The sequence below is a fragment of the Sorghum bicolor genome, chromosome 2 (assembly GCF_000003195.3).
Source record: "Sorghum bicolor cultivar BTx623 chromosome 2, Sorghum_bicolor_NCBIv3, whole genome shotgun sequence".
NCBI lineage: Eukaryota > Viridiplantae > Streptophyta > Magnoliopsida > Poales > Poaceae > Sorghum > Sorghum bicolor.
In genome coordinates, this window is record NC_012871.2 from 52,334,428 (window position 1) to 52,356,166 (window position 21,739).

At 42.6% G+C, this 21,739-nt stretch overlaps 3 protein-coding genes across 3 annotated transcripts; 1 reads left to right on the forward strand and 2 right to left on the reverse strand.

Annotated features, from left to right (window-relative positions):
- Positions 5,726-8,994, forward strand: LOC8065479 (pentatricopeptide repeat-containing protein At4g02750). The gene is made up of 3 exons (XM_021454038.1): positions 5,726-7,768; positions 8,027-8,083; positions 8,649-8,994. Exon 1 carries the CDS (start codon positions 5,834-5,836, stop codon positions 7,643-7,645), a length of 1,812 nt encoding a protein of 603 aa, XP_021309713.1. The 5' UTR covers positions 5,726-5,833; the 3' UTR covers positions 7,646-7,768; positions 8,027-8,083; positions 8,649-8,994.
- On the reverse strand, positions 9,930-14,034 carry LOC8065480 (rab3 GTPase-activating protein non-catalytic subunit). Its single transcript, XM_002462135.2, has 8 exons — positions 13,545-14,034; positions 12,612-12,746; positions 12,290-12,478; positions 12,051-12,112; positions 11,574-11,731; positions 11,351-11,499; positions 10,396-10,539; positions 9,930-10,241 (listed from the first exon to the last, which is right to left on the reverse strand). The coding sequence occupies exons 1-8, from the start codon at positions 13,929-13,931 to the stop codon at positions 10,059-10,061; spliced, it is 1,407 nt and encodes a 468-aa protein (XP_002462180.1). The 5' UTR covers positions 13,932-14,034; the 3' UTR covers positions 9,930-10,058.
- LOC110432411 (plant cysteine oxidase 5-like) lies at positions 18,063-20,695 on the reverse strand. Its single transcript, XM_021452778.1, has 6 exons — positions 20,465-20,695; positions 19,449-19,707; positions 19,148-19,296; positions 18,836-18,983; positions 18,460-18,663; positions 18,063-18,365 (listed from the first exon to the last, which is right to left on the reverse strand). Exons 2-6 carry the CDS (start codon positions 19,567-19,569, stop codon positions 18,250-18,252), a joined length of 738 nt encoding a protein of 245 aa, XP_021308453.1. The 5' UTR covers positions 19,570-19,707; positions 20,465-20,695; the 3' UTR covers positions 18,063-18,249.

The window sequence follows — 21,739 nt, forward strand, 5'->3', positions numbered from 1 at the left end:
ATGATATAATAATAATGAGTGTTACAAGTTAAAAAAATCCATCGACAAATAATCTTATGGACAGAACCTTACCTTGAGGGGGTGCAATACTTGTCTGAATCGAAGAGACTACCGATGATATGATTGAACTCACTGGATCAGCGGTCTGCTCATGTCCATCGGTTGATGTCTCTTCTGGCTGAGGTGCTTCTTGTGGCTGAGATGGAGACAGTGCTTGTTGTGTCTGAGCTCCTGGTGAAGAAGGGGATGATTCTACATTAATCGGCGACCCTGGAGGAGGAGGAGGAGGCGCTGCTGTCTTCTGACGCTTTGCTTGTGACTTAGTGCTCTTGGGGCCCTTTCTCTTTACTTGACTGGACTGGGGGCATCGGCAGTTTTCTTGGTACTTTTGGTCTTTGCCGATTTGCCCGTTTGCTGATACAACGATAAAAGTTTCATCAGAACAAGTGTAACAGGGTATTAATGGAATTTTGGTTGAGAAAGTGAAAGTTACCGATGAGGTGCCCATGGCGGCCGATGTATCCTAAAAAGGTCGTGTAAGTGTGGAATGGAATCAGTATAATTTGAAGAGATAAAAACTTTCTACCTTGAAAACTTGCGCCATAGCAGCAGCAGCGACCGATGGAGATGTCTTGGTCCGCTTGGTGGTGATTTTCTTGAAACGTGCGCCCCGGTGCATTAAGGCCGCTAAGCTTGGGGCATTGTTGCCGATCAAAGAGATCGGACCTAATGGGAGGAGTTCGATTGGCTTGCCACTTCTGCTGACTGATGGGGGTGTGTCGTCGATCTATATAAAACAAAAGAAGTAAGTTGCCGATAAGAACGAAAATAAAAGAATTGAGACATCGGTTGAAGACTTACAGTGTTTTCGGGGACTTTGTATGTGGAGTCGATCATACCGCGGTATGTGAGAGCCGATCTACAGAACAAATGCTCCTTCCATTCTGCCCACCATTGTTTGTACGCCTGAGTGATGAAGAGAGCTGGGATCCAAGCCGATAGGTCGATATTTGATGTATCGGCATTTGGTGGGAGTTGGGCTATTCTGATCCACTCAAGACCACTGGTGATGATCTCCCTTGGTTTCACTACATTGGCATAACAGAGCGGAATCGGCAGCTGTCCAAAAGCCAATTGACGGGCTAATGTCGATGGATTGTAGAACTCGTAAGTGAGATTGGAAGCTTTCCCACTACCAAAGAAGTTCACTGGTATAGCTCTCGGAGTGATGATTGCCATCATCAGATCATGGTCTTTGTTGAGAGCGTTGTCGAAGCGATGAAAAGTCAGGGGAGATCTGGTGTCTGGATCCTCATAAGGCAACCATGCCCACTGTTCTTTGGCCAAACCCTCATAAAGGGTCTGAAAGAATTGGCTAACCTGATCTTCATTGCCACCGGTACCAGGGAGAACTATGGCAGCTTCACCATAGTTCAGAGGGGGGCGAGTTGCCGATTCTTCCTCGTCTAGCTCATGATCTTCGGCTATATCTCTGGGGAAGCGCTGTGCAAAAAGGTCAAATTCAAGACGTTTGTGCATGTGGACACTAAGCCACATGTTGATGAACCACCAAGGTCCCCCTAAGTTGCCGATGGGTTGGCCTAGCAGGAGTTTCTTAGCTACCTGATGGAGAAGGTGGTAAACAGAACCGAGCAAGTATCGGCCACCATTGGCCAGTCTCTCTGCTGCCGATAGGTAGACAGAGGTTGGTCCTGCTGATCGGCCACAAAATACAAACTTATCCGGCCACATATTCAAGAAAATGGCCTGTTCTCTTTCCCCGACAGATCCTGTTTTTCGGTACTTCTGAATATATCCAGACCAACCGCCGAAAGCATGAGTCTCTACCTTAGAACTGGGCTTGGTGTCAAACAGATGACTATTATCGGCAGTTGATATGTCTAAACCAGTGAGCATGAGTACATCGGCAAGAGTAGGTGAAGCAGGGCCATGGCCGAATACAAAGGCGTTGAGTGTGTCGGACCAAAAGTACGAGGCAGCTATCAATAGTGACTCGTTCCTCTCCATATCGGCAATGGATAATCTGATGCATTGGTCTAATTTTCGCTCGCCCCATTGGACTTCATTTGAGTGGCTGACTCTCAGAAACCAGACTTTCCATCCCTTGGTAGGACTGGGCCAGGAACGGAAGGCATCTTTCCACAGATCTAAAGAAAAGTTTTCGGCTCTAAAAGGGATTCTATTTGTTTCTGCGTTTATCAGATCGGTAGGATCTGGGTTTCCCAATGGACCGAGGCATTGAAAGTGAGGTTGATCGGTAGGGATAATGATTTTATCAGCCAACTCCTAAAGAGATAGAGGATGAAAGAATAGAAAAAGAAGAAAAAAGTACTCAGTAACCAGATTTGCGGATGAACAGGAGTACGGTAAAAGTATAAAAAAAGGGGATGATAGGCTGACCTTAGGAACGATGAAGTTGATGGCCATTTCTTCTCGAGGAAGAGGAGATATCGAGGGCTTGGAAGATTGATGGAGGAAGCCCTTGCTGGAGTTCTTGGAGATCTCAGGCAATGCCGCCGTCAGGAAAGTGGACTTGAGGCTGTGGAATGATAAGATGGAGAAAGAGTACCGGAGAAGGAAGTATTTATAGGACAAAACAGACAGGGGCAAATCTAACTTATCTCTTTGCCGCATCCGTGAAATCTGAGGGTGTTCAGATAGATATGGTAACTGTTCGCACGATAATCAAAGGATTGCGCAGGTGATTTGACAGTGAGCGGTCATAATTTTGAAGATATTTTACTGTGCAAGATCGCTTGGTCGGTTCAACGGCAACTTTCTCCAACGGTAATATTGCCGATGAGCGCATGAGTAGGGAGGTTCGGTTCGAGAGGTTGAGAAATTTGAGGAACCTGTAGGAGAATCTGGCTAAGGTTGTTTAGATTTGGTGGCTGATTACCAAATTGGGAGAAGTAATTGTGGAAAGGCGTCATTACTGCAGAGAATTTCGGAGCATTAATAATTTTATACTCTGAAATTGGGGGGCATGTGTTGACACCGTTTTTGGACACGTATCTTTTGATGCGCATCTGGAGTTAATGAGATGTAGATCGGCAGATGAAGCAGTGATAACTAGTCTACGGAGGAGTTGCCGATGAAGGTGGTTGTCGATGGGAATACAACCGAATATGATCAAATCCAGAAGTGGTGACGTGTTCGTGCCGATGACCAGTATCGGTGTCTGCCGATGGCTGTGATAGGTGGTCTGCCGATGACTCTGAAGAAAGGGACGGAGGCTGCCGATTGATGCGTGGCAGTGTCCCGATCGGTTACGGGGGTAGTCTAATGTTTTCCTTAGTTATTAGAGTTTGTTTTTGTTTAATTTGGAATTCGAGTCCTAGTCGTGTCTTGTTGTAATTCCTTTGAACAGGGTATAAATGTTAATTTGGAATTTGAGTCCTAGTCATGTCTGGTTGTAATTCCTTTGAACAGGGTATAAATGTAGACCCTAAGGCAATGTAATAAAAAATATATCAATCAATCTAACACAAGTTTTTACTCATACTACAGCATCTACTTTTTCGACGACTTCGTCATATTTTCTTTTTACTACGAGTTCTTAGGAATTCGTCGAGTCAAACTCGGCGTGTTCTCGAGTTCCGCGTGATCACCTCTTGGCCGTGACATCCGGACGCATCGCTGTTGTCGGGACCAAAGTGTTCAAGTTATCACCTTTGTCGATTATAAGGTCAAATCGGCTGGCACGCCTTAACGTTTGAATCGGGTATTAGCCCTTTGTGTTTGCAGATCAGCTTTTGCACCAACACATCTTAATAGAGATGACTTTATTATAATTTGATTGTGACCTAGAGATCTAGGTATATACATCATTATCATTGTCGCTATGGCATGGCATCCAAGATTAGCCATATATCAACCTCCGCCCCTAAAAAAGTGGTACATAGCACAAATTATGAAGTATCCATGAATCTTTTTATGTTTTGATAGTGCCGATAGCCCCTTCTATAATTCGATTATAACACATAGATCTATGTTTTTATGGCATCCATATTACTTGTGATTCATCATGTGCACGGTCATTATAGCCTTTATGGTTTTATTAAGCCATAGATACATAGTCATTCATTTAATTTACATTTTTAATTCATGGCTGAGTAACTTAGGTTCGCAAAAAAAGATGTTATTTCCTCAAGACAAATTTTGAATAAAAAATTTGGAAACCCAAATTTCTTAAAACCTAAATTATTCAACCCGATTTTTGTTATTTTTATAACGGAGTGCCTGCACCCCAGTTATTGTGGACAACTGGACATGCTCTTGTTCACTCCAATGTTTCATTTTGCGTATCAAATACAGTACATATAGGGTGTGTTTGGTTCATCGGTTTCTTGGAGCCTGGTCAGAAAACTTAGCCTGGGCAGGTCAGGCCTGGTCCCAACTAGCCAACCAGCGCGTGTTTGGTTGTGTGCAAACATGAGACGTGCTTCAGGAAGTTTTTGTTTGGTTAGTTGGGTTTCTTAGATAGAATCACCACATCTGAGGTTAGGTAAGTTTAGCAATTCCTCAAACACCTTCTATGCCTGGCCCTCCTCAGCTCCCTCGCCGCCTACATCATCCTCTGCCTGGCCCTGGATGCCACACTGAGCCTCGCCGCCGCCACCGCCTTCCACCCTCCCAAGCGCTACCGCGCGCCGCTCGCCGTCCCACTAGGTCCACATCATCAGCCATCTTTGTGGGGACGCTGCTATCAGTGGTAGTCGAGATACGCGACACGTAGTGGTCGTGGCGCGGGCGGAGCCGCACCACCTCGCTATGGTGGCTCCTCTGCTTCCCTCCGGGCACCCGCTCCTCCGGCCGTGTCTTTTCCTGGTCCTACGCCTACTACCTCTCCTGGTACCTCCACGCGGCGCGTGGCATGTTTGTGGTGCTCCGACCGCGCATGGCACCACGGCGCGGGTGTTCGCGCACGCTGCCTCCGTCGCCATGGCGTTCCTGTGGCTCGAGTTCTCGTAGTCATTCCAGGTGCTCGTCATCCTAGCGTCCACGCTCACAAACGCCGTCACGCTCGGGTACAGGTTCGGGTACCGGCGGGAAGGTCGCCGCGGTGGGGGAGACGCAGCGGTTCGTCGTCCTCGCCGAGCTGCTCCACCTTCTATGCGCAGGAGTATGGCTACACACGCTCCCAGGGAGAGAGGAGAGACCGGAGGAGCCTTGCCTCAGATCCGACCGCCCCTGCTGTGTGTTCCATTGGTGCTGGTGGCGAGTTTCCAGGAAGAAAGCAGAGAGCAGAGAGAGAGAAGTCGTCGGTGCCAGTGGCGTCATCAGCCACCGAGCGCGAGCGCGACGACTTGTTTCGTTGCGAAGAGGTGATGGGAACAGCACAGCGAGCTGGTGCAAGCCTAGCTCCCAAAAAAACAAACATGTTCAACCTAGCCCAATCTCTATCACGTTCTTCTGGAGCCTGGCTAACGGACCGATTTTGCCTTACCATGCCTTGGCTATAGGCCTTGTTTAGATTAAATTTTTTTTTGGATTTTGACACTGTAGTACTTTTGTTTTTATTTGACAAACATTGTCTAATTATGCAGTAACTAGGCTTAAAAGATTCGTCTCGTGATCTACGGACAAACTGTGCAATTAGTTTTTATTTTTATCTATATTTAATGCTCTATGTATGTGTCGCAAAGATTACGGAGAATCTTGAAAAGATTTTGTTTTTTTGAGTGAAATAAACAAGACCTAAGAGGTAAGTCAAGCAACCAAACATGTTCAACCTAGCCCTGTGGAGCCTGGTCAGGGTGGAGGCAGGGAGCAAATACATTCCGAGCTCCGATTCCCGCCACAACGTCCGATGCCTTCCCCAACACCGGGCCACACGCGCCGCCGCTCACCGCCGGCGATCACCGCCCTGCTGCCGCGTCTCCGCGCCGCCGCTGGGCCGACCACGCCGCGCCGCCTGCTCCTCCAGTCCATGGCAGTGGTCCTCACCTCCGGGCTCTCTTCCTCCCACCCCGCGCTCGCCTCCCGCCTCCTCAACTCCCTCCTCCCGCACGTCCACGCCCGCCGCCTCCCGGCCCTCCTCCGCCTCCTCCCGCCCGACCACCTCACGCTCCTGCTCCTCTCCTCCGCCAAGCACCACCGCGCCCACTCCCTCCCCGCCGCCTGCGCGCTCCACGCCCTCGCCGTGTCCTCTGGCCACCTCCCCTCTGACCTCCGCCTCGCCAACTCCCTCCTCTCTCTCTACCTCTCCAACGGCTCCACGGCCTCCGCGCGCCGCCTCCTCGCCGACATCCCCCGCCCCGACACCGTGACCTGGAACACTCTCCTCCGCTCCTGCCTCCGCATGGGCCTCCTCCCGGCGGCGCGGCGCCTGTTCGACGAAATGCCGGAGCGGGATCTCGTCACGTACAATTCCATGTTGTCTGGGTACGCGGTGGAGGGAGATATGGCCAACGCCAGGGAGCTATTTGATGGAATGCCCGAGAGGGACGTGGTTACATGGAACTCAATGCTTGCTGGGTATGCGCAGCATGGGGACATGGAGAACGCCAAGAAGATGTTTGATGTAATGCCTGTGAGGGATGTTGTGTCATGGAACTCGATGCTGGATGGGTATGCCCAGACTGGGGACATTGAGATGGCAAGAATGGTTTTCGATGGCATGCCGAGAAGGAGCACTGTGTCATGGAATGTCATTGTTGCGCTATACGCAAAGGTGAAGGACTGGCGTGAGTGTTTGAATCTGTTTGATGCGATGATGGCTGTGGGGGAATGCAAACCAAATGAGAAGACATTTGTGAGCGTTTTCACAGCCTGTGGGAACCTGGGTGATCTTGAGAGGGGAAGATGGGTGCATCGCTTGGTTCGTGAGAGGTGGGAGAGACTTATTCCTGACGTACTACTGCTTACTGCTATGCTGACAATGTATGCCAAGTGTGGGGTGATGGGGACAGCAAAGGAGATATTTGATTCTATGACCGAAAAGAGTGTTGCATCCTGGAACTCAATGATCATCGGGTATGGGTTGCATGGGCTCAGTGAGAAGGCCCTTGAGTTGTTCATGGAGATGGAGAAGAATGGGCCTCAGCCAAATGAGACGACTTTCATCTGCATCTTGAGCTCCTGTGCCCATGGAGGCTTGGTGCTTGAAGGCTGGTGGTGTTTTGATAGGATGGTCAGGTTCTACAATATTGAGCCCAAGGCTGAGCACTTTGGCTGTATGATGGACCTCCTTGGTCGTGCTGGACTGCTCAGAGACTCAGAGAAGCTCATCAAGAATTTGCAGGCAAAGGTGTCACCTGCATTATGGGGTGCCCTAATATCAGCCTCTCGAACTCAGGACAGCTCCAAACTTGGAGAATTTATTGGAACTAAGCTGATTGAAATGAGGCCAACAGAGTTCAGCTCCTACGTGCTTCTGTCAAACATTTATGCCGCGGAAGGAAGATGGGATGATGTTGAAAAAGTGAGGAAGGTGATGAAGGAGAAAGTAGTGGATAAAGATGTGGGGATGAGCCTTGTAAGATCAAGTGAGCCTGGTCATGTTGCTGAAGATGATATTTCATATCAACAGAATTATGTGATGTTTTCGCTGCTGGGTGAGATGGGTGTGCATGTGAAACAACCATCTGAAGTGTTCAACTATAGGAGGGAACCTAATTAGTTGTTCCATGAGATTTCCAACAGAGTTATGCATTATTTCGCTAGGCGTATTTAGGAAGATAGATGCCAAGTGGAGATGCTTCCATGTGAATACCTCATGTTTGCTGATAGTTGGGCAACTGAAGTAAGTCAGCCAGGCCAGTACACAGTTTGTTAACATTTTTTTTTAAAAAAAGTTTGTTAACATTTCTTCATTTTCATGTACATTGCTGGTATTTAACTATTAATGAAAGGAAATCTTTGTTTTCGTGTGCGAGTTAGAGGGTTTTTTGCTAGTGGATTGGATTCAAGGAGCATTTAGGATGGTTAATGTTTGATATCACCTGTCAGGAAGATATTTCATTCTCAGAAGCTCATCCTGATTTCTGTGTGTACTTTTCAGGATTCTGGGGAGAGCATACCCAGCCATGGTGGACTTACTGATAAGCTGGATCGCCATGTAAGTACTTTGAACTTGATATGTTACCAAAATTGTAAAGGTTTGTTAGTGTTGAAATTTTATGAGTTAAAGCTACCTGCTAGTGTACTTCTAGTGCATGCTTTGTTCCACTTTAGGTGTGAATTGATGTTGATTCAAACATAATGCTCAACTAGGGTTTTATTGTTGGGAAGTCTAGGCTTGCTGCCAGTTCCTGAACTTAAGCAAATCATAGTTAAGTTTTTCCCTGTATGTTGTCTTTTTTCATGACAATTTAAACAGTAATGTAGTTCAGATTCCAATTCTGTTTTCATGCTGTGTATACTATGCAGTGCGAGAGCTGATAGTTTGCAATATCCCTCCTTTTGAAAAAAAAAAAACCTCTACAATATCTGGATCTGCAGTTCAGATTTCAACTGTGTTTTTCATGCTGTGTATACCATGCAATGCAAGAACTGATAAGTCTACAATATCAAAACATGTAATTCAGACTTGAACTGATTTCACCGTGTATGCTTTATAATATGCAGCTTATGTTAGGGTATCCCTTAGAATGCTTTGTGCTAAGCAACTTCTGTTGATGCAGCAAATGGTCATCGCTATCATTGTGAAAAGGCAGCAGATGCTAGAATGCTTTGTGCGGAAAATTAGAAACAATGATTAATTTGGTGAGAATAGGTGCAAATGGCATTCTAGCGTGGCACCAATTTGAGAATGGAAATTGGGCTAATCCCAATTGTGCGGGATGGCAAACAGGCGAAACTTAAGTTTGAGAATGGCAAAAACCCAATTATCTCTTTGGTTTGAATTGTGTGTAAAAAAAAAATTGTGAGTTCTGCTGTTGTTCAGGAGGTGCACAGTTGTGCATTGGCTAATGTTCTTGTAAACTGCAATGAACCAGAGCAATGCAATAAATCAATTTTGTGAACCAATGTCTCTCAGTTTTGTGCAAAAGAATGAGATGATCAATAATGAAATGAAAATGTCACAAGTGTAAACTATGTGCAACATTTGTAATAATGAAATTTTACCATTTCTGCACAAACAGTATAATAAGCATCGGTAATAAGAGCATATACAATTTTTAGGTAATAGAACTAATTACCATTTCTCCAGAAACAGTATAAGCATCGGTAATAAGAGCATGTGCAGTTTTTACGTAATGGAACTAAGTTACAGCCACAGCATGTACAATGAACGGCGAATGCAACAGAACAGTTCTTTCGTAGCATCCATACAAGGCTCTTACATACATGCATCATCGAGGCAAATAAGCCTTACTGGTAGAACGCCAAACAAGTTTATGTTCCCTGACTACATATACAAAAACTTCCACGAATTAAAAGTAGCATTTAATTGTGTCTTCGTTGGGAGAGCTTTTTCTTCACATCCCTCTTTGCTAGAGAATTTCTTGGCCTTGGTAGGAAACTCATTTGCTCACTTGTTCCTGCTCCACCTTTCATTCTTAGTCCCAAATGACTTCTTCACCACTGGACCAGGGCTTCCATTGCTCCCCACCCTCCATGATCAATTGAATTTGGCCAAAAAAAACTATCCGACAGTCATTCAGTAGTGTTTTTCTCTCACAATAAATTAGCAAATTGTATTTTTAGTCATGGTTTTTCAGCCAAGTGATAAGAGTATTAAAGTGTTCCATGTGGGGGGAAGAGAAATGTAACGACCAATTGAATGGGAAAGAGAAGGGACGTCCGATCAGGCTGTTCCGGTAGCCCACAAGTGCCCCGGCGATGGTAAAATTCCCAGTTCCCACGGGCTAGAAATAAGAAAGTTTTCTCTCCTATTATTTTTTTTCTTCATCCCTCCCCTCCCAGCGTTCATGTCTGCTTCCGGTTTTTTCATCCACCCGTTGCTGGTTCCTCAGACTGAGGCACCCTTTTTTTTCTTGATTAACAAAATCGTAAACACTATCACAAAACAAGTATTTCTGTACAGCACTTGGCAGTAACAATTTAATACAACAAAAGAAACAAACAATTCATCCAATGTGTCTATTCAAAACTGACAATTGCCCAGAGTCTCCATTGAACAAGTAAACCTCCAGCGGGGAATAGGAAGATGAGAATGACTGTGTTGAGAGCCTCGCTGAGGGTTGCAAGATTCTGCTTCCTTTGGGGCATGGGATGGTTAGGACGCGTGATCCGGTCCGCATCTTCCAAACCTGACAATACATAAGGCCAAAATACCATAAGGCTTTACCAGAAAGTAAATACCCTTAGAACAAAATATGTAATTAATTCCATATTCTTCTAAGTGATTAAATACCAACAGAAAATCAAACCACCCCAAGAATGTCAGTCAACAATGACACTTACCTCTATTATTCCTTTCCGCGGGGCATGAATTGCTAAACACAAACAATAGTCACTCTTTGTGTATTCTATGTGCATCGACCTTAACAAAGCCTTGTCTTTGTTCAGAAGCATTTCCACGAATAGACATGAAGCGTCACGATAGCCCTATAAAATTGTACAGTAAAATAATAGAAAATAAAAAATGACAATCCAAAAGGTAGACTGGTTTTGAGATATATGCAAAAGGTAACACTCTGCATTATCAAGGTTCTGGTGCAAATGACTTGTACTGGGCTCTGGTGCTAAGCAATGAACTTCAACCATTTAGGCACAAAGTAAAATGAAAGTGGATGAAAACATCATAGTCCTTGGCTACACTTTATCCTTTTTTGAGGATTCGGTAACAATTTATTTATCAACACAACTTGAAATCAGATATTCATGTGCTTATGGCAATTTATTATCCAAATACCATTAACAGCTACTTAAAGATTGGTTGCAACAGTGATCAGAGAACTGCACATGATTGCTATGGTTTGCTACTCTCACAATATCCATTGCAAATCATGCTCAATTGGATCAGATGTGAGAATGGCATTTATACCACAGTATTTTCTATGTGCATTTTCCTGATCCTACCATGATTTACAACTATTATAGGACAGTACCGCCCAGCAATTCAAAAAATATTAATCCCAGCATGGCAGACAAGTTCTTTACACTATTTGAAAAGGGATAAGCCCATTTTACTGTCCCATCTTTGCCTTTTTCTTTTTCTCATGCATGTTGTTTTGTTGGGTTTAAGTTCAAGTTCCACAAGGTGATAGATGAAACATTTACAAGAAACTAATCCAAAACTAAAAACCACACAACAACACTTTAGTCTTACTATTGGAAACTATATATTACTCAGTGGTTCATTATTTCTTTTAGATTAATTATTAAGAATAAAATAAGATTTAACTCAGGAGATCACCTTCCATAACCGTACAGCCACAAGGGCCTGGGTGTCCAGCAGTAGTATCCGCCCAAGTGAATCAGTTATAGCAGCCAGTGTACCACTCGGAGAGAGTGTAAGCCGTTCTCCCTTCCTTGGGGAGTCTTTCAAGCAGGTGAGGGGCGATGCTGTAGTTTATGTGACAGTTAGTAATAAATTTCAGTATATATTTTAAGGATATTGAAACTTATTCAGCCATTACTTTTTGCAAAGGACTGAGGCTTTGGCCGTGACTTTTTAGGTGGTGATGGCTCACTCCGCCATAGTATTCTGGACAAAGATGATATTGTCGAAAATGTTGCAGCTACACCTCTTGACAAAATAGCTCCAACAATTGACCTGCTTCTATCTTCTGATAGCCTACAGAATAACAAGTAAGAAGATGTGTGAAACTAATAATATGGCAACATCATCCGCTAACTTTCCAAAGCCAACATCTAGAGAAACAATAGTATGGATTCATTGCAATTCAAATGTGAATGGAAGCTATCATAGCTAGTTTTCTGTTGCAAACTTGCAATATAATTGAACTGTGAAACATAATACACAAAGTACAGTTGCACATGAATAATACAGGCACTGTCATGTCTTGGACACACCATATCCATAGAACTCATAATGTAAGTTCACATGATCACCTCAAATAGAAATGTGGAACCCATTGCGTAGTGAAACTCACCTATATGCTGAAACTACAGCATCCTCTCCAACTGTGATGGCACAGTAGTGGCGCTGACTTGACTGCCCAGCAATATAAAAGCAGCTGAATTCAATATAATCGTGGCTTCAGAAAACTTCCACTAAAGGTAGCTTTTAAGAGAATCAGGATATGATAAAACCAAATGGTAAAGGCAAAATAACAAGTTCATGTAACAGTTATATCTAACAACAATAGAAGAATGATGCGCCGTAAGTCACCTGAAGTTCTAACAAGGGAGGTGGCATCAGACCAACAATTGCAGCATCAGCACATGAACTGAACTTGCTTACATTCCAAATCTGGAAGGGTATCCGTCCAAAAGTTTCCTCATCCTCAGCATCTTGCTCTTCAAACTTATCTTTCCACAGGCGTGATTTCACATCTTGAAATGTTTTTTTAAGAATGCTCTGTGAGCAACCAAGAAATCAGTTATTATCATTGAACATGCACAGAGAGCCTGACCATCATTGGTAACTGAGCAGTGAGCACCAAATTCTCTAGTTCTTATACAGAAATAGAGGGTGAGGGTTTCACACAAACCTGAAGATCAGCACCATCAAAGCGTGCAATAACACCAGGAAACACTGCAGAAAGTTCATCTGAGCCTGAATCTTCCCAAGCGTTCTCCTTCCTCTCACGAAAGTTGAGTTTCAGTATCTTTGCAGGATATATACTCTGAAATAAACAAATTCAAGGACTGCAATTATTACCATCAAGGGAAAAAACAAAACGAATATTCATGTTTGCTAAAGGTTAGAGATAGACAGCATAGTCAAGAAAAGTAGAAGGCATCTAAGCAGAGCATCTTCTGTTTGCACTACGATGCATGTTTTTCCTACATAATAAACTGTATCAATAGACAAAGCATCGTGTTTTCCTGTACAATAATGTCTTGGACTCTTAGTATTACTATTACCGAAGAAAACATACAGTTATGTTGTACTGAACTGAACACATTGGATTAGAAATAATAACCAAACATAAGTGTACTGTGTATATAAAAGAAAAATAGTGCCTGTGAAATCATCTAAGCTTATCGCTTCTTTGTGCCTATAATATAATAATTTCAATAATACCATAGGAACTAGGAAGCCTTCATTGTGCATTCTAATATCACCGAAAAACACATAAATGCTAATGAAACCAATTTCTCAGGGAAACAAAACTATTGTGGCAGTTTACACAGCCACCTGGAGACTGAAACTACATTCGGAAATGTACTGCTAAAATCTCACATATTAGAATAATATCTTTGGAACTTATGTGATACTAGTAAGAGTATTTTGTCACGTGAACAATAAATTATTGAAGTTTTTCACCCGAGCATGATATAGCAAAACTGGAAGGGAAAAAAACAGCCTGACATTCTGAAAAATTATACGAATGCCACATCAAAAATAGCACCGAAATCAGAAAAATTTCTCAGAACTCTGTATGCACGGAGATCCAGATGGATGGGATAATATGGGCGACCTGCTTGTGCAGTAGATCGCCGGCGAGAGAGTAGAACAGTAGCCACCCAGCGTCTGTGCCGACCGCCACGGCCACCCCCTCGTCCCCATCTGCGTCGTCCTCCCCGGCGAGCGGGACCCACTCAACGGCGGAGATTCGGCCCTCGTCGGGCCCCAACGCAGGCTTCACCGTGACCCCGCCGCCTCCACCTCCTACTACCGGGACGATCACGAGCACGGACCGCGCCGCGCTGGCTACGGCGAGGGCGCGCGCGCGGGGCCCGAGCGACGGGAGGACGGCGGGGTCGTCCAGCCACCCCTCCCTCTCGCCGGCGCCTGTGGCTGCGAGGTCCGCCGAGGCGGAGGCGAGGAGGGCCACCTCCGCCAGGTGGTGGCCCCGCGGCGCCATAGTGATAGGCAGAGGCAGAGGCGAGACGAGATCCCGCCCGAGCTTCAGAAAATCAAGAAGGTTGTGGAGCAGAGATACGCGCGATTCGACGAGGAAGAAGAGACGTGCGCGTGTGGGTTTTTGCAGATACACCCTTGGCTGAACCGCGGATTTGTGGTTAAAGCCTTGTTTGGATGCAAAGTATTCTCAAAATATTGGAGAAATGCTGAAATTTTGCAAAATGTTTTGATTTTCAAGTTGTAGGGTGCTTCGATATAACAAATCATATTTGTTTATATAAAGATGGTTTTGTCTTTGTCAAAATACTTTTTTGAAGTTTTAGAAACTTAATTCACGACCTCTTTTTTATTATAGTTTTGTATCTCTTTAGCTTATCAAAATTATAATTTTGTGACATCATATTTTTGAAAAACTATGTATCCTAAGACTAGAAATTTTGCTTGTGTTAGGGCTTGTTTAGATCTAAAAAGTTTTTAGATTTTAATACGGTAGCACTTTTGTTTTTATTTGACAAACATTGTCCAATCATAGCGTAACTAAGCTTGAAAGATACATCTCGCGATTTATAGGCAAATTGTGCAATTAGTTTTTGTTTTCATCTATATTTAATGCTCCATGCATATGTCGTAAGATTCGATGTGACGGAGAATCTTTATTTTTTTTATTTTTGGGGTGAACTAAACAAGGCCTTAGTACTCCCTCCATGCCCATAAAAAAAGTCGTTTAGAACAATGACACGGTCTTCAAAACCTAACTTTGACTTCTTGTTTTATAAAAATATTTATCAAAAAATGATACATGTATATTTTTATGAAAGTATTTTCAAGACAAATATATTCATATAGTTTTCACATTTTCAAACTCAACAACTTAAAAGTTATTCATGATTTACATTCTCATGTTTGACCCAAACCTTGTCCAAAACGACTTCATTTATAGGTATAAAGGGAGTATATTATAAGAAAAATCCTATAAATTCTACAAGAAGCAAGAAAATTTGACAAAATAACTATAGAACCATATGAGCCTAATCCATACAATTAAATTGAAAAAAACAGCCCAAATTAATATCAAAATGGGAAATTAACCATCCTACCTCTCTAGATGAAAACCTAATTAAGTTACAAATATATCCAGTGGCGGAACCAACGATTCTGATTAAGGGTGTCGAACAAATATGATCGTATTTTTTAGTGTGATAAAATATACATAATGATATGTTTGAAGAATTTTTTTTAAAAAAATTACACTATTTCTTACCAAAATCATCATATTTTACAAAAAAAGGTAAAATTGTTATTTTTTGTATTATAAACATCAATATCTATATAAGTATTTAAATGAATCACTATACTTGGGGGAGGGCACTGCCCCTGCTAGCCCCCTTGTTTTCTCCAGTGTATAAGTCAAATTTAAAAAGACATTAGAGATGGCATAATCTTACCTCTTAAAGACAGCTCTTTCAAAGAATTTAAAAGGCAAAACCTTCCACTTTATTATCGGATTTTTTTTTTGTCTCCAATTGAGCTTAAGGATGGAGGGGCTTTTGTGGGTTGAGAGTGTATTGTGTACATTCACGAGCTCAAGGATGGAGGGGCTTGCGGATTGGGAGCGTACGGTGAACATTTGATAGGTAGAAAAAAGTTTTATATTGAGTATTTTTCGGGGTAATTCGTCCTAAATAATTTTCCATGAGGCGGTTCTTTAAGACTACCACCTTGAGAAATGAGAGATTGCTAGGATCAAACTACTTAAGAATATTGTTCCTGAAAAAAGATACACTTTTAGTGAGTGGTTTGTTCAAGAGAACCGTACCATCGCTGAAAAATAGATTTCTATATATGAGGTTCAAAAGTTGTAGTGCTCTCCGTCCTACTAGTAAGTGTTTCGGAAATCACCTAAAAATGATAGGCAACAGTAAAATTCATGTGTCTACTAGCGCTTCTAGGACGTTGCTCTTGTAAGCCTTACCGAACTATTACTACATGCCTTTATAATTGTAACCCATACCTGTTAGGCTTTAAATTTTTTATTTAATCTTACAAACCTTGTTCCAATCTCTCCGGTTGTGCTCAACGCTAGCCACAAGCATCTTCTGCAATCGAACTCGGATTCATGCATGCATGGCTATCTCCCAAACTTTACATAATCTATCACTACTAACCCCAAATTTATTTCCTCAAGTTCATTGCTTACAGTAATTCCAAGAGAGAATGGCGCAATACCTTTTTTGGCGGGACACATATGGATGGGTAATACTCCTCTAAAGGAGTTGTATATACCCTGAGCTATATAGAATATGAGATAGACCGATGGCTATGGTAGCTGCATATTGATTTGAAGAAGGCGAGGGTTGGCTGGTTAACTTTAGAAGATCGTTAATTGAGAGTGAAAAGAATGCATGGAAGCAATTAATGGAACAATTGGAAGACATGATCATGGATTCTAACAGAGAGGATGAAATAAGTTGGAGTGCGGAGAAACCACACTTGTTTTCGACAAGATCATTGCACATGGCAGTTGTTGAAGCTAGCGGAAGTGCAGGAGCATGAAGCATATGTATTTTTTTTAGAAAGATCCGGAAAAACTCCGGCTTTGATTAATATTAAGGAAGAAGCATAATATTAGCGTACACGTGCGAGGAGCGTTCCCTGAAAAACAGCCTAAGCTGCCTCAGGGCAAGGAAACAGAAAAGGGATTACTCACTACCTAGAGAACCAACTGCAGGTGGAGCAGCCGTCTGGAGTCGAGCTAAAGCTCAGCAGCTTGCTGTGTCTTTGATGTCCCTCAGGACGTCTGACGGCGACCTCTCCTGTCCTTTGAAAACGACCCTGTTTCTTTGGATCCATAGGCTATGTAGGATTCCTATGAAAATCAAAGTGTTTCTATGGCAATTCTTTGACAACAAACTACAAGCTGCAACAGTTCTAAAGAAGGGCTACAAAGGACACATATGAATTGTTGTTTATGTTGCAAGCATGAACATTGAGAGAGGCATGCAATTGGTAGGCTAGACTTAATTCACTTGAAGTTAATTAGATCCACAGCAAGCTTCATCTCCCTCAAACAACATTGCTCTTTCTTTTTGCATGTCTAGCCTGGGCTGTTTGGAGCAGACGCAAAAAGTTGGCGATCGAGAAGATCTTTCCTAGTAAGTAGTAACCCTTCTAATGTGATGTTTTTGTCTTTATTATTTTTGCAGAAGCGGTCTGTTGTACTCAAGCCAAAGGAGAAGGAAAGGGTAGATGAGATCAGGGAGATCAAGTCATCAAGCTATGGTTCCATCTGTCGGTTTTGAACACAGTGAACACAAGTGGATCACTGCATCAGTACTGGCGAAAACGCAGGAGAAAGGTGGACAAAAATCAAAGACGGAAGTTTGATGGGATAATAATCTACTTTTGGTGGAATATTTAGAAGGAAAGAAACTGACGAACTATCCAGCAAAGAGCTTTGAATCCAAGCAGGTAGCGGGTTTGTGTAAAGATGATATCAATCAAGGGCAGTGGAGGTGCAGTTTCAGCAGGAGGCACTGGGCTGACTGAAGTGTGGATACAGGCTTTCTTTTTCTTCAGGTCCCCAGCTTATCTGCTGAGCAGATGTGTGGGTAGAGACACCACCAACTTATTACGCTAAGTAGAGTCGACGTTTGGGGTCATGATGTCCGAGTTATAAATTGTTTTGTTTTTGCTTTGCTTGTACAGTTTCATTTTATTTTCTATTGTCTAATAAAATTTGCGACAAAGCTTTTGCCGTCCTTTAAAAAAAAAGAGATCAGAGAGATCATCCTCGACTGGATGGAATGGACAGCGACCTTGCTCTATCTCAGACATTGGGGAAATTTAATTGTAATAGAACAGTTTCAGTGTGTGATTGAGGCCTAAAATGCCATCTTGTAAGCTGGTGTTGCAATCAGTACCCCTGATACCTTGTAAACTTTACAGCTTTCACAAAAGCAGAGGAAACTCCTTTCTAAAAAAAACAGTAATTCCAAGAGAGAGGTCTGTATCCAAAGGAAGGCTCAAAATGCCTTTCACTTTTCATATAATTATATAAATAATGTTCTGTCAGTGAGTTACATCATGAAATGTACAATAACATTATCTTAAAATACATACACCAGACCGTACGTGCATAATAGTTAACTGTCTGTAATATAAATAAAAGTGCAAAGCAGTAAGGGGAAATGAAATGCTTTGCACAACTAAAGGCCTCTCAATCGATAACTTAAGAAGCTAATTAAGGGAAGCATATATATATATATATATATATATATATATATATATATATATTGTTGGGAGCATGATCTTCTTTCTCATCATAACTTTAAAGCAGGTCCCGTGTACAGGTCCCTTCTAATGATAAAGTTATCATGTGGCTGGTATTCTTCCAGCCACACAAACTCAGATCCCTTTCTTCGGTTCAATAAAACGCCTGGAAAAAAAAACCACAGCAAAGACAACAATCAGTGAAATGCAGCAATGCAGTGTCAATATACATATTCGGACAAGATCTGAAACTAACTAACCCGATGGGTCTGATCTTGGGCATCTACGGAAGTAGGAGCAGTGCCTCCCATCCTCTGAAGAGTATGGGGGCGTCAAAATGTCCAGGATGGCGCAGGGAGTAATGGCTCTCAAGGCGTGGATGTTGCCACCGCCTTCTGGATGAAGAACCATCGCTCCACAAGGCGCAGACATTTCACCGTCTCTTACAACCTTGGCAGGTCTCACTGTGATTACAAAAAAAGAGAAGTGTGCAGTCAGTTGGTAGAAAACATATACCAGAGGACTTAATGCAGGTTTAAATCCAAACAATAAAAACCATGTTATTGAGACAGGTAAATGCAGTACTTGATTCAGATTCATCTTTAAAAATTTCATCATGGTTTAAGAAAATTCTACCTTTTGATAAGTTAAGAGATTCAGCTGTGTCAATCCAGTCATATGATTTGACATGCGCCGTGCCATATAAAATTTTGCTGAGTACAGTCATTCCAGGATGGTTGTGGAGTGGGATGATGGATGATGCTGGTATGCAAAATATTCCAATCTGCAGGCCGGTATAATGTGGGAGTAAATCTTACATCAGTGTCGTATGTATGCAATAATATAGTAATGGTGGAGATCTGACAAACACTTCAATGCTGCAGTGTGATGTGAAAACCAAATACAGTATTTGGCAGTGGAAATGCAAAATCTTTTTATTGGGCTTACTGAGAAGCTTTTGCACTCGTAAATATGACGGTATCTGATGGCCGGGCTGGAATGAAAAACTCTTTTCCTACTCAGGGCCCGTGGACTCCTCCAAACACGCACAGCTTCAGCTTCGCACTCAAGGCCAACATCTGCCGGGGTAATCATGTCTGCCAGAAAGATTTATATATAACCAATAGTAAGAAAAACAATAACAACACCAGATTTTTCTTGGTTCATATCGATTTTGCATCCTTTATGTGGGATGTTCCTAAGCTTATGTAATCATCAGAACCAAAAAGGAATTGAAGGCAGTTCATACCTAATACAGCACGGACATTGTCGACAGATTCAGAAGATAGAGGCCCTTTCTCAGATAATGATACTTTACAGACCTCATAGAGCTTCTGGATTGCATTTGCATCCATCGTAGTGGAAGGCATTTGTTATAACTTAACAACTAAGCCAAAACGTTTTAACCACTCTCAGATAAAATCCTTATCTATACAAAATAAAAGGAATTACTTCGACAGCAGTTGTCTTCAAGTCAGTGTGAGACTGAGCTTCCCTTTCACTAGAGCCTGAGTAGATGAGAAATGAATTCATTATAAAGGTATATATGCCAAGCAGGGTATATATAATTTGTAAGAACAATCGGCAGATGCGCGCGCGCACACACACACACAACGATCTAGCGTCAGGGTTGTTGGTTCTTAAAGAAGGTTGAAGTTGTCTTGTCCCCTGCTCTTTCACTAGGATCAGGTAGTAGTGAACAACCATAAGTTTTGTTTTGTTTTCTTGGAACCAATACCACTTATCACAAGACTGCCTTATCAATTTCATTGAAACGAAAGCAGGAAGAACAACCTCAATATATAAGTTTTACTAGTACACGCAGAACTAAAACACGGTCATTGTGGAGCATGTTACATGCACACCATCTAGAAATTAATTTTCTAGAAATCACAATTGAAAACCTGTGCCTAAGTTACCGATGATTACACACTCTCTCTTCTAGTAACAAAAAGTCAGTGAGTTGAAGCTACAACCACAATACATACAGACACAGAAGAGCCATATATATATGTATGCTATCGTTTATAAATTGTACTAGTGATTTCTTTAGATAATGCAACAAGATTTCATCTGCAACTGTACAACTTCAAACTCCCAAAACACGACCAAAAAAAGGTAGCAACCTCAGACCAAAACGAGATGCGAGGACCAAGAAACTAAAAACTGTAGAGAAAACTGCTGAATTCAATTGAATTGAATTGAACTGAACCAGGAAGCTAGCACTAGCACTATCTGAGGCGATGGATGCATGGGGATACCTACCTGGTGTTCTTGGAAGGAAAAGAAGGGGCGACGCCAGAGGAGGAGGAGGGTCGGTCCTGATGAGACCTAGCTCATCTCATGAGCTCCAGCAGTGGCCCCCCATCTTGTACTCTCATCGATCTCATGACCGGTCCGGTTGGTTGGTGGCCAATAGGGACATCAGCGCCAACTTAACCAATGGACATGGACGGCGTTGAGTTTTGCTGCAACTCTAGTCTCTAGAAGAGGACCGAATGAAAGATATATATACATGTTGTGACAGGTTTGATGCCTTTTGTTTTCTCTTCGCAACAAAAAAATGTAGGCCTATTAACAGGGCTGAAATTCGCCTGAAACTTATTCTGTTTATTTGTCATGATGGTTGCAATTTGTTCTCTCTTGAGAGTTTTCAGGTAAAAAGCAGTCATCCGTGTTGTGTACACACAAACTTCCTCAGCTACGACTATGTATAATTTAGAAACGGTTGGTGGCACATCTTCTCCTTCGACATGCGTAGATATATGCACAGATTATTTAGAAACTTAGGCTACCTATTCATCTTTTGTTTTCAGATTTCTGTTACTTTTGACATGATGGATATGTGCTATATATATATATATATATATATATATCTCCACAGAGCACAGCTGTGATTGTACCCCACTCTTGATTTCCATAAAAGCTGAGTGTATAATCTATCTCTAAAACAATCTTTCAGCTAGGCTGCTAGGGAGAGAGACTCATTCTCAAGCTTTGAATTCCAATAGCTTCAACTTTCAAAGCTGGGAGTATCAATAAACAAATCACTTGTTGTTCTCGTGCTGTCCAGAGAATGGGTTTGTTGGTGTAACAGGTGAAGAATCTGATTGCATTTTATTAGTGGAGATGGAGTAGCCTGCCGCACTACTAATGGCTTCCCTGCGAAAGAACTTGTGACATCTCGTCTACCTAGCTTGATCCTCACAGAGAGTGTTGTCTAAGAAAACACCTTTTCAAGCAAGGCCGGCCCAAAGTAATTATTCTGCGCTTGCCATCTCTTTCTGCGCGTCTTTTCACTGATTTCATATATATGCACTTTGCGCTGCACTGGATGGGACATGCTTTTCTACAATATTGTATGCTCTTCCCAGCAAAACTTTTTGATAGTAGCTTGTTTATTTGCAATATGTATCGCTCCTTGATACCGCAAGGTTTTAAGCGAACAATGGGCCATGCATGATGCATGTATGGGTACAACTTGATAGGGATATGTTTCTGAAGATAGCATGCCGGCATCTAGACCTCTCTGCTTCAGAT

Bases quoted from the DNA above. Each gene is read 5' to 3' on its own strand.
- LOC8065480 (XM_002462135.2), bottom strand. From the start codon at position 13,931: ATGGCGCCGCGGGGCCACCACCTGGCGGAGGTGGCCCTCCTCGCCTCC. The intron at 12,113-12,289 runs GTGACTTACGGC...ATTGCTGGGCAG, and splicing joins CTCCCTTGTTAGAACTTCAG to TCAAGTCAGCGCCACTACTG. The intron at 10,242-10,395 runs GTAAGTGTCATT...ATGTATTGTCAG, and splicing joins CGCGGAAAGGAATAATAGAG to GTTTGGAAGATGCGGACCGG.
- LOC110432411 (XM_021452778.1), bottom strand. From the start codon at position 19,569: ATGCCTTCCACTACGATGGATGCAAATGCAATCCAGAAGCTCTATGAG. The intron at 19,297-19,448 runs GTATGAACTGCC...TCTTTCTGGCAG, and splicing joins CAATGTCCGTGCTGTATTAG to ACATGATTACCCCGGCAGAT. The intron at 18,984-19,147 runs GTAAGCCCAATA...ACCGGCCTGCAG, and splicing joins ACGAGTGCAAAAGCTTCTCA to ATTGGAATATTTTGCATACC.
- LOC8065479 (XM_021454038.1), top strand. From the start codon at position 5,834: ATGCCTTCCCCAACACCGGGCCACACGCGCCGCCGCTCACCGCCGGCG.